The following is a 13,016-nucleotide window of genomic DNA, read 5'->3' on the forward strand; positions in this document are numbered from 1 at the left end:
ATTTTCCTTCATATTAACATTTTAATATTAGTAATATATCAATTTAATGGATGGGAATAAAGTTTAGAGTCAATCAAACACATTTTTTAGTAGAGAAATATATATATTTACATAGAAAGAGGGACAAATGAGGAGGAAAGAGGGACAATGAGGAGGAAAGAGGGACAGAGGGACAGGGCTCCCAAAGAGGGACTGTTTGGGAGCTATGAATACCCCCAAAAGAATCTCAATCAAAGGCCCCACAAAACCCCCAACAGGAACGGCTGGGCAAAAGGGAAGAAAAGTCAACTATTAGAAATTCAGGATGGAATTCAGAGTTTGGAGAGATATAACGATGTTTCAGAATGTGATGACATGACTGTATTAGAATAAATGCTGATTTTTTTTTTGTTGTCTAATGCTAGGTACACACGATGAGATTTTTCAGCCGATTTACTGTCCGATCGATTTTCGTATCTTATCAATTTTCATTCACTTCTATGAGAAAACGATCGAAAATAAGATTATCCAAACGATCGAAAATGATCTATCGAACCATCTATCTGCCAAACTATCTTAGGGCCCTTTTCCACTTGCAATCGTCCTGTGAAATCGCAATCGCCAGCGTTTGCGATTTTACCCTACTTTTTCCGGTGCGATTGCGATTTGCGATTGAGCGATTTTCTATTTTTGGGCTGCGTTTGCGATTAGCAATTTTATCATTTTTACGGTGTGTACCTAGCATAAGAATTGGGCTGGGGCCAGGGGTGTATCTGGGTAATATAGAGCCTATGGCAATAAATGAAATTGCGCCCCCTCCTGGTCAGAGCCCCCTTCCCCTCTAAAAACAGCATTCTTTCTCGCAAACATTTGTTATCGTGGCCTGTGTGTTTTTTCCTCTGGATATTGCAGAAGTTCCTTTTTAGAAATATCTGATTTTCATCCTCTATCTGTATTATTCTTGACCATTGTGTTGTGCCAGGTTCCAGAGATGAATATGCCCCCACATACATAAACTGAGAAGCCATGGTCCCCTAGATATTAGTATTAAGTAACAATGTGCCTCACAATTAAATAAATAACCCCATGCTTCCAGATAAAATAATCAAGTAGCCACATGCCCCACAATAAAAATATTAAGTATTATGCGCAGGGCCAGATTTAGGCCAAGGCCACCTAGGCCATGGCCTAGGGCACCACAGGAACAAGGGTATCAAATCAGCAGGCTAAACTGGTGCAGCATTTGCAAGCTTGCAAATGCTACAATGCAGGCAGATCAGGCGAGTGCCTGACCATGGTACTCTGCTGCTAGCTGTCTGCGCAGCTGCCACCTTGCTCTCTGTGCATGTTTGCATTGTGGCCAGAGGCTATGGACCTGGGCAGCATTGGAGACAGTAAGGAAGAGGAAGCTTCTGCACTGGAGACGAGCTGATGGCTGCTGCGGTGTGAAGGTGAGCTGGCTACTTATACTGAAAGCAGGGATGGGAAAAGGTGGGATTAAGGGAGTCATCTGGCTACCTTTATTTATTATTCTTATTTATTGTATTTATAAAACGCCAACATATTACGCAGCGCTGGACAATAAATACTTACAATGATACAAGGATGACAGACATAACAAGGTTATACAACATAGGACAAAGTTATACAAGGCAAACGGTATAAAATACACGCTCATGCGATATGGGCTGGTTAGGTAGGCCCAGTAATACAAGTACAGGCTGTCATAGGACAGGAGCACATGATCATGTAGGATACACTAGGGAAGGGAGAGGGTACAAGATACATGGTCATGCGATATGGGCTGGTTAGGTAGGCCCAGTAATACAAGTACAGGCTGTCATAGGAAAGGAGCACATGATCATGTAGGATACACTAGGGAAGGGAGAGGGTACAAGATACATGGTCATGCGATATGGGCTGGTTAGGTAGGCCCAGTAATACAAGTACAGGCTGTCATAGGACAGGAGCACATGATCATGTAGACTACACTAGGGAAGGGAGAGGGTACAAGATACATGATCATGCGATATGGGCTGGTTAGGTAGGCCCAGTAATACAAGTACGAGGCTGTCATAGGAAAGGAGCACATGATCATGTAGGATACACTAGGGAAGGGAGAGGGTACAAGATACATGATCATGTGATTTAGGCTGGTTAGGTAGGCCCAGTAATACAAGTACAAGGCTGTCATAGGAAAGGAGCACACAATCATGTAGGATACACTAGGGAAGGGAGAGGGTACAAGATACATGGTCATGCGATATGGGCTGGTTAGGTAGGCCCAGTAATACAAGTACAGGCTGTCATAGGACAGGAGCACATGATCATGTAGACTACACTAGGGAAGGGAGAGGGTACAAGATACATGATCATGCGATATGGGCTGGTTAGGTAGGCCCAGTAATACAAGTACAGGCTGTCATAGGACAGGAGCACATGATCATGTAGGATACACTAGGGAAGGGAGAGGGTACAAGATACATGATCATGTGATTTGGGCTGTTAGGTAGGCCCAGTAATACAAGTACAGGCTGTCATAGGACAGGAGCACATGATCATGTAGGATACACTAGGGAAGGGAGAGGGTACAAGATACATGATCATGTGATTTGGGCTGTTAGGTAGGCCCAGTAATACAAGTACAGGCTGTCATAGGACAGGAGCGCATGATCATGTAGACTACACTAGGGAAGTGATATGTCTGCACTTATCTGATGAAGGGGACCCTCTGTGGCCCCGAAACAATTGTCATGCTGTGCATTCAATAAATGTGCTTGGGAACTTGAATTGGTGTGCCGACCGACCTTAAATCGCTTACACTAGGGAAGGGAGGACCCTGCCAGAGGCTTACAATCTAAAGGGTGGGGTGGAAACACTAGGTGGGGCTGTGAAATATTCAGTAGAGAGTTACTGTGTGGTAGGAGGTGGGTAGGCCATCATAAAGAGGTGGGTTTTGAGGGCTTGCTTGAATGTGTTGAAATAAAATTTCCCCACACAATAGTCATCATGTTGGACAATGCAGTACAGTGTACATCCTGCAAAATGTATGCATGCCTTGATCAGCAGATTGAGGGTGTTTACTGTTGCCCTGGGTGTGCGCGTGTTGCTCAGTTAGAGGCGGAAGTCGCAGAGCTAAATAAGCATCTCACCACACTGACACACATACACAACATGGAGATGAGCTTGGATCTCCCGATCCAGACAACTGGATGGAACCGGTGAAGATGAGGTGGGTGGAGTAAAGCCGGAGCAAGAAGCAGAGGTAGCCGCTAGTTGGGTCACAGTTAGAAGGGGTAGGGAAAAAGTGGCAGGGAGGCTAGTCCCGACTCCCGAGTTGTCCCTCACTAATAAGTATGCTTGTTTGCGTAATATTGGGGAGGATGATTCAGGAGTAGCAATGCTGCAGCAGGATGTGCTCCTTAGCAACCAAGGGGCAGACTGCTGCAACGAGAAAGGGAATAGGAGTGCAGCTAAGCAGGGACGGATCTAGACCAAGTTGCCCCAAGTTGCGCCTGGGGCAAGGTCAGGTTTTGGCGCCTAAACTGCCATTCCCCATCCAAATTTTGCCGCCTTTTTAAGAATTCAAAAAACTGCGCCTGGGGCAAGAGACCCGCTTGCTCCCCCCTAGATCCGTCCCTGCAGCTAAGGCTAGACAGGTACTGGTGGTAGGGGATTCAATTATTAGGCGCACAGATAGGGTAATCTGTCGAAGAAACCGTGAATGCCGTACAGTCTGTTGCCTCCCGGGTGCTCGGGTTCGGCATGTAGCGGAAAGAATTGACAGATTATTGGGTGGGGCTGGGAAAGACCCAGCTGTCATGGTACACATTGGCACCAATGACAAAGTTAGTGGGAGATGGAAGGTCCTCAAAAATGATTTTCAGGTACTTGGAGATAAACTTAAAGCAAGGACCTCCAAGGTGGTGTTCTCTGAAATACTGCTAGTGCCACGTGCTACATCTGAGAGACAGAGGGAGCTTAGGGAGTTAAATAAGTGGCTGAGAAATTGGTGTAGGAAGGAAGGGTTTGGGTTCCTGGAGAACTGGGCAGACTTTGCAGTTGGCTACAGGTTCTACAGCAGGGATGGGCTGCACCTTAATGGGGAGGGTGCAGCTGCATTGGGGGAGAAGATGGCTAAACGGTTGGAGGAGATTTTAAACTAGGATCCGTGGGGAGGCGGGAGGATAAAGTCTCAATATGTAGACAAGATAAGGTAAAAAGACAGTGGGAGCCTAACATTATGGGATGGTGGGGACAGTGTAAAGATTAAGGAGGTTGGTAAAACTTCAAGTAGCCCATTTCATGTAAACAAAATTGGTAAATGTGGTGGTAAAAATATAAAGTGCATGGTAACCAATGCTCGGAGCCTTGCAAATAAAATAGACGAACTAGAGTTAATTCTGAATGACAAAGGCTATGACATTGTGGGAATAACCGAGACATGAATGGATGAAAGCCATGACTGGATAGCTAATTTAAAAGGATACAATGGCTATCATTCATAAAGCATTTCCGCATGCGGGAATGCTAAAAACAGCTGACTTTACCGACCACTCGGCAAAGTCAGCATTCATAAAGGCTCTTTCCGCATAAAAAAATGACACTACCGAGCAGAGTGATAAATCACCGCCTTGTGCGGTGATTATCGGAACAAATGTAGCAAAATGTTTATTCATAAAGATCACCGCAAGCGGTGAGAGGTCGGGAAGTACCGCTTCCTGTGATGTGGCGATACCAATGCAAGCGAATGGAGACACACAGACCTCCCAGGCAGCTGCAGCAGAGCGGAACACAGAGAAATGTATCAACTCGGCAGCTTCCGTGTCTCCGCCTGCCTACCGCCTGCCTAGTTCGGGGAAACTCCGCACTGCCTCCGCACCTAGATGTTTTTTTATGAATGCCCACCCAGAAGTCTAAAACACCGGCAGCGGTGTTTTCCCGCACTGATTCCCTGTACCGACAGCTCCTTTATGAATGATAGCCAATGTGTTTAGGAGGGATAGAACAGGGAAAAAAGGTGGAGGGGTTTGTCTCTTTGTTAAGAATTCTTTTACAGCTGTCCCCAACGATGAGATGGAAGAAGATTGACAAGACAAGACAAGACAAGACAAATAACATTTATATTGCGCTTTTCTCCTTGCGGACTCAAAGCGCCAGAGCAGAGCAGCAGCCACTAGGGCGCGCTCTATTGGCAGTAGCAGTGTAAGGGAGACTTGCCAAAGGTCTCCTACTGAATTAGTGCTGGCTTACTGAACAGGCAGAGCCGAGATTCGAACCCTGGTCTCCTGTGTCAGAGGCAGAGCCCTTAACCATTACACCATCCGCCAACTGCTTGCGATTGCGAAGATGTAGAGTCCGTTTGGGTAAATATTCATGGTGGAAATAAAAGTTGCCAATTGCTTATTGGGGTATGCTACAGACCACCTCATATTAATGAAGCTGCAGAACTGCGATTACTACAGCAGAATGAAAAAGCTGCAAGTAAAATTAGGTCATAGTTATGGGCGACTTCAACTTTCCAGACATTGACTGGGGTATTGAGGCTACCCATTCTGGTAAAAGCAGCAGATTTCTGGCAGCACTACAGGACAATTACTTGACTCAAATGGTAACGGAACCAACTAGGGGGAATGCGTTACTGGATCTGATCATTTCTAATAGACCAGATAATATATCAAATGTGCAGGTTCAAGAACATTTGGGAAATAGTGATCACAACATGATAACGTTTGGTCTGGTGACTGATAGGCCACGGGGCAGCGGGACCACTAAAACTATGAATTTTAGAAAATATAATAATAAATAATAATATTAATAATTGGTATTGCGCTTTGTATCCTACAGGAGAAAAATGTTTTGCAAATGTTTTGTAGTTGTTACACTTGCCTATTATTTGAATGATATCTGCCTCTTTCTGGTATTCTATATATACTGTCAGCAGTTGGCTGTCGTTTGCAATATGAGCATGCCATTTACAGGTGAAACTCAAAAAGGTAGAATATCGTGCAAAAGTTCATTTATTTCAGTAATTCAACGTAATAGGTGAAACTAATATATGAAATATTTGCCTGTTTCCGGTATTGTCTGCAGATCAATAAAATGTGCCCGTTGTTTGGAATATTTGCATGTCATTGATGCCTGCTTAATATACCTGAGTAATTCTCAGTATCTGCCCTTGTTCTCTATGCATGCACTCTGCAGAGTAGCACTTTTTTCCCTGTGTGACGGTTATATTCTCACTAAGCGGATTATGTGAACAGAAAGTGGTTTTGCCGACTCAACTTTTCAGTAAAAAAATACAAAAAAAAAAATTCCCCAATTTGCTGTATTTGTTTAAACCCATTAACACCTTGTCTATAAATAGTTCCTTTTCAGCCTCTCACATCATGTCTGGATTTTAACTGCTCATAAAATTCACCTTCCCAGAGCCGGCATCAGTGGCCGTGGGACTCTCCAAATGATCCCCAGAAGAAGCAATATTAAAAAATACAAAAAAAAACTTCAATGGTGCCTGAAATAAAAATAAATAAATAGATAAATAAACTAACAAAAAAAGTGACTGTGAAAGCAGCGGTCGGCTCATTTAACACTTATTTTATGGCTGGAAGTGTGTGAAGTTGGGAGTTTGGGTTTGAAGAGGTTCAGCTTGTAAAAATAAAGGCCAAAAATAACAAAAACGTTATTTGTTGTAGCCAGGGGAGTGATTGGAGGGGGCGCTGCAGCAAACAGCAGGAAATGCAGTCCGGGGCGAAAAGGAAAAACTAACAAACTCTTCTCTACACAAAATAACTTTTAATGAGGGAGGAAGAGGCCAAAAACGTCATCATAAACAACAGCACAGCCATAAATATATTAACCCCTCTCCACCTCTTGTTTTTTTATTATTCAAGATTAAAGAAGAGAGCGTCGGCCCCCAGGGTGCATTATAAGGGGCAGCTCGGGCTGTTTAGTGATGATAAGACTAATGAGGGGGAAAAAAATATATCCTACTAATATAATAAATGGGAAAGTTCGCAAGTTTGGATGTTTGTTACTGGATCACGCAAAAACGGCTGAACGGATTTGAATAAAATTTGGCACACACATAGTACATTACCTGGAATAAAGTATAGGATACTTTGTATTCCCATAACCAAAGAGAGATAAATACAAATTTCACTGGAAAATGTAAACAGCAGCCATTCTTACACTGTTAATGGTAGGGTTCTCAAACTTTGGTTCGCTGGGTGACTGGGATTAATAATAAGAAAAGTGGGTGGAGCCTACAAAAGCCAATCAAAATTCATGGCCGACTTTTCCGCAATCTGATGTGACGTTGCGAGGTCCCGTGGGCAGGAAGATGGCTCGGGAAACGCTCGTGCGTCGGGTGACATCACTGAGGGTTCCCCAACCCATCTTCCAGTGAGTACAGGCCTTTTGTTTTTCCCAATGTTAGGACTGTTTTCCACGAGGCACTGCAATTGATGCGATTACGGCGTGATCCAAAGGATGTCTAAAGGGGCCCATACACCTAACGATTTTCCCGCCGATATACAGCAGATTCGATCACTGTGATCGAATCTGCTGTGAAATCGTTGCGCAAATGCTGACAGAAGGATCGATTTTCATCCAAAATCAATCGTTCCCGTCGATTCCCATCGAGCCGTCCGTGCAGAAGATTTCAGTCGATCACCGGCGGGTCGGAAGTGCGTCGATAGGGGTGTTCGAATGCCCGACGCTAGCAGCAATACATTACCTGCTCCGTCGGCGCGAGTCCCCTGGTCTCCGCTGTCTTCTTCTCCGTTGGGCTCCGGGTTCCGGCTGGCTTCACTTCCTGTCCCGGCAGGAAGTTTAAAAAGTAGAGCGCCCTCTACTGTTTAAACTTTCCCCGGCAGGAAGTTCAGCGAAGCTGGAGGAGCCGAGCGATGAGAAGAAGACAGCGGAGACTGGGGGACTTGCGCCGGCCGGATAAGGTAAAGTATGCGGGAAGGGGGGGGGGGCAGCGGCAGCTTCACAGATGGTGAATCGATTCACAATCTGTTTGCAGTAAAGATGGCCATACGATCCCTCTCTGATCAGATTCGATCAGTGAGGGATCTATCTGTTACTCGATCTGATGGCAAATCGACCAGTGTATGGCCACCTTTTTCACGATTGCTGTAAACACAATGGAAAATGCATGAAAAGTGCAGCAGGAACGTTGTTTAGGATCGGCTAAAATCCTGATCTCATCAGATTGCAAAACACTGCTGGTGGAAAACAGCCCAAAGTCCCAGTTTTGAGCATCCGCAGATTTGTATCAGCGCAGGAAGACATGAAGGTTTAGGAAATTTATTCCACTCATACATTCGGCATTTAGACCTGGAACCCAAGGAAGAGCTTTTTCAAATCACTGGCGCTTAGAAAAGGCTGCTAGTGGGTTCCAGGCACTCAGTTTTAGGCTGGATTTCCACCTGAGCTGGACCTTGAGCGGCCAACGGGTGCGGACAATGTAGACAATATAGTGTCCAGGAGATGCGTTCCATCCATAGACTATACGGGGAACCCATCCGCCTGTCCGGGAAAAATCACAGACCACACCAAGGTGCGGCCTGCTTACCGCAACGCATTCGTTACAGACTGACAAGCATAAATCGACTGTCATTTTTCTGATGCGGTAAAAATGAGCCCCCCCATGTCCGTTTTCCACTATAGGGAGCACAGCCTTATGCGGAGTACACACGTTACGTTTTTCCACTCGATTTTCCCACCCGCTCATTTTTTCCACTCGATTCTGCGCTCAATTATCTTATCTTAGCTTGTTTTTCTTATCTTTTTCCATTCACGTCTTTGAGAAATCGAGTCCAGAATCGATCGGGAGTAATATCGGACATGAGGGAATTTATCAATCGGATGCATCTATTGTACAGAAAATCGTAACGTTTGTACCCAGCATTAGGAATGTTCAGTAAGATGCTAATCATTTTGAATAGATGCAAATTTGATTGGTCCAATCCAAAGTACAAAATTAGCATATATTTGCCTCAACCTGGAATCAGGAATTAGTAAGAGCTTATTTGTTCTCAAGTAAAATAGTCTCGTTAGCTACATTTTCATGCAAAGCTTCACACAAGTAATGATTTCATGCACGTAAAACAGTGTTTCTCAGGATTTGATTGGTCTGTACCCCTTTTGAAATCTTATGTTCACCAACTACTCCCTGGGATGGTAAAGATTATCTCAAGTATACCTTGTACACGGTAATGAGTTCTAAACAATTTCCAACCATTTACAATTGCTTTTAATTAGCTAAAATAAACTAATTTGGTGTTTAAATAGGATTTATCGTTCTCTAAAGCCTCTTCCAGATGGGCGGCTGAACTACACGTTTGCCGAGCAGTTCAGTCTCCCGCCTGTCAGTGCAATTCGGGTGCAATTTAAATGCAGCTGAATTGCAACTTTAGTAACACCACGCGTATTAAGCGCTGACACGCAGTGGCGTTACTCCGCGGCCAAGGACCGCATCATGTCAAATCTGAGCAACGGCATGTATTGATGTTTGCCAGTTAAATTGTCGCTAACCAGATTATGTAAACCAAAAACAGTTTTAGGGCTCGTTTCCACCATAGCGAATCCGCATGCGGCGACAAGATGCGGATTCGCTTGGTACATTGAAGTGGCCGGGGCTGTTTCCACATGTGCGGCGTGCGGGAGCGATTTGGCGGCGGGCCAAATCTGCACGACGGGACCCACAGAATTCGCCTGCGTCGGGAATCCGTGCGAATCGCCACTAATGTATTTAATAGTAAAAACGCATGCGTTTGTTACATGCGTTTTTACCCGCGATTTTGCGTGCGATTTCACACCTTTTTCAATGTTATTTTGCCCTGGCAGTGTCATGGTTAATTTCGCATGGCACCCTGCCATGCGAAATCGCACGCGAAATCGCGGGTAAAAACGCATGCGGAAACGCATCCGCATGCGTTTTTACAAGCGTCGGAATGCCGGCGAAATCGCGTCGCAACAGTTGAAACGAGCCCTAAGGCCTCATTCATACCTAAAATTGAAACCGCGAACACAAGCCTTTTGCGTTTTTGTGCGCTTTTTTTTGCCCTCCCGGCGCTCCACTGCACGCTGCGTTTCTGGTAAAAGGACTTTTCTAAGTGCTTTTCCAGAGCGGTTTTGACGAAAGTCAGGAAGTGAACTCTTTGACCCGGAAAAAAATAAATAAAATGTATTTATTCTTAAAAACGCTCACGCAATCGATGCACAATGCGATTTTTTGTGAGCATTTTGCGTTTTTCCTATACCTTCCATTGAGGTGGAATCGCCTCAAAAAATGGTACAGGCACCGTTTTGCTGAGCGGATCGCAACGAACCGCTTAGCTGTGAGCTCTCCCATAGGGAATCATTGCAGAAGCGTTTTTAGGGCGAATTTGAAAATCGCCTGCGCTTAAAAAAAGGGCAAAAACAGCCTTAGGGTGAACGAGCCCTTACTGATTAGGCTTTTTTCAGTAAGAAAATCCCCAATTTGTCCTATTTGTATAAGCCTATTAACACCTTCTCTATTATCACCTTTCAGCTTTTTACATCGCTAGATTTCCCCTCCAGGATAACTTTACTTACTGGAACAATTAAAGGGGAACTTAAGTAAGAAGTATACAGAGGCTGCCATATTTATTTCCTTTTAATCAATACCAGTTGCCTGGCAGCCCTGCTGGTCTATTTCTCTGCAGTAGTATCTGAATAACACCAGAAACAAGCATGCAGCCAGTATTGTTAGATCTGACTTTAAAGTCTGAAACACCTGATCTGCTGCATGCTTGTTCAGGGGCTATGACTAATAGTATTAGAGGCAGAGGATCAGCAGGGCTGCCAGACAACTGGTATTGCTTAAAAGGAAATAAACATGGCAGCCTCCATATACCTCTTACTTCAGTTCCCCTTTAAAGCAGACATAAAGCTATGTACACACGCTAGAACGACAATCGATAAACCCAATTCATTGTGTGTACAGCGGCTGCACAACGTCTGCTAATGGGAAAAGCTATTTTAATAGCATTACATTACATTCTGTAGCACTCCTACATTATCACATTTTTCAGAAAACATGACCTTATGTCAAAGCATAGAAATAAAGATCAGCCTCCGTGGAAGCGCATATTTGCTCAAAACGGCCCTCAGGTTTTTAGTGCCCAGCACCCACCATTAGAGCACTACTTCTATGCACCGGTATATCAATTTGGATTGCACCTTGATTTCATTTGATGTATATGTTTGCACAGTGCCTACCTTTGGAATTAAATTCACTTGCAGTGCTGATCCTCTCCTCCTCCTCTTTTTTCCATAGAAATAAAGACGGAGATCTAACATTGAGGCCTTGTTCACATTGCGTTCCGTCTGCGTGTCCGTCCGCGTTGGACGATTTCTCTGCGTTGAATGGTTTTCTTAAACGCTTTTCAAAGCGCTTTTGCCGAGCGATTGCGTTTTTCCCTTCCTCGCGTCAGTCATGAAGTGAACTCTTTGATCCGGAAAAGAATAAATACAATATATTTATTATATTCTTAAAAACGCGAACGCAAATGCTGCACAAAGCGATTTTGTGAGCCTTTTGCGTTTTCCTATACCTTCCATTGAGGCGGAATGGCCTCAAAAATGGCCCAAGCAAGGCTTATCTGAGCGGATCAGAAACAAACCACTCAGATGTAACTCTCTCAGAGAATCATTGCACAAGCGCTTTCAGGGAGATTTTGAAAATCGGCAGCGCTTAAAAATTTTCAAAAACACCCCTAGTGTGAACGCGCCCTTAGGGCTGGTTCCCACTGCAAGAGATTTTCTAAGCGTTTGTGATTTTAAATGCCCTTGCTAATGTAATGTTATGTGTGTGTTCTCACTGGAGCAATGTGATTTTGTAAAAAACAAAACAAAACAAAACAAAAAAAACAACAACAAAACAACAACATAGCATTGCATTAGCAAGAGCTTTTCAGATCACTAGCGCTTAAAAAGCTCTTGTAGTGTGAACCAGGCTAAATGGCCCATTCACACTACAAAGTAGCAAAATGGTAGCGCTTAGTGGTACCGTTTTGCACAGGCGATTTTAGCGCGATTAGCACGGTAAAATCACTGTACACTCTCATGATTCCCGTTTCGTGATCAGTGTTTGTTTAAGCACTGTACCGCGATCGCTCAAGAATCGTGGTATAATGCTGCAGGTAACACGTTTTGCGATTGCTGGTAACACACCCGCGATCGGCAGCGATCCCATTAGTGAGATCAACGCCATAGGGTTATAATTGCGCTAGCACTTCAACATAGTGTGAATAGACCCTTAGGCAACTGCTGGATGCTGGAGATTACTATAAATCATTGTAGTTCACCCCTTGGCCCATATGCAATTCCCTTTTTCTCCCGAGTTTTCCTCCTAGGAGCTCATTTTTGATCTTTTATTTAACCACCTTAGCGGTATGGACGAGCTCAGCTCGTCCATCACCGCCAGAGGCTGCCGCTCAGGCCCTGCTGGGCCGATTTTAATGAAATAAAGTGCAGCACACGCAGCCGGCACTTTGCCAGCCGCGTGTGCTGCCTGATCGCCGCCGCTCTGCGGCGATCCGCCGCGAGCAGCGGCGAAAGAGGGTCCCCCCAGCCGCCTGAGCCCTGCGCAGCCGGAACAAATAGTTCCGGCCAGCGCTAAGGGCTGGATCGGAGGCGGCTGACGTCAGGACGTCGGCTGACGTCCATGACGTCACTCCACTCGTCGCCATGGCGACGAAGTAAACAAAACACGGAAGGCCGCTCATTGCGGCCTTCCGTGCTACTTTTGGCCGCCGGAGGCGATCAGAAGAACGCCTCCGGAGCGCCCTCTGGTGGGCTTTCATGCAGCCAACTTTTAGTTGGCTGCATGAAATAGTTTTTTTTTTATTTAAAAAAAACCCCTCCCGCAGCCACCCTGGCGATCTTAATAGAACGCCAGGGTGGTTAAAATAACTTTCTAGTACTTTTCAACTGGAAAAGTACTGCAAAGGAGGTGAGAAAGTACTATCAAAATTTCTTTGCTTTTTGGTGGCTTAAAGGGC

At 44.8% G+C, this 13,016-nt stretch overlaps 1 protein-coding gene across 1 annotated transcript in view; it reads left to right on the forward strand.

Annotated features, from left to right (window-relative positions):
• The first annotated feature begins 147 nt into the window (after nt 1–147).
• The window catches only part of ETV2 (ETS variant transcription factor 2), a 44,106-nt gene continuing 31,237 nt past the window's right edge, over nt 148–13,016 (forward strand). Inside the window, exon 1 of the mRNA XM_068242308.1 lies at nt 148–360. Coding sequence (XP_068098409.1) covers nt 148–360 — 213 coding nt within the window. The remainder of the gene's footprint in view (nt 361–13,016) is intronic.

The sequence above is a fragment of the Hyperolius riggenbachi genome, chromosome 6, assembly GCF_040937935.1.
Source record: "Hyperolius riggenbachi isolate aHypRig1 chromosome 6, aHypRig1.pri, whole genome shotgun sequence".
Taxonomy (NCBI): Eukaryota; Metazoa; Chordata; class Amphibia; order Anura; family Hyperoliidae; genus Hyperolius; species Hyperolius riggenbachi.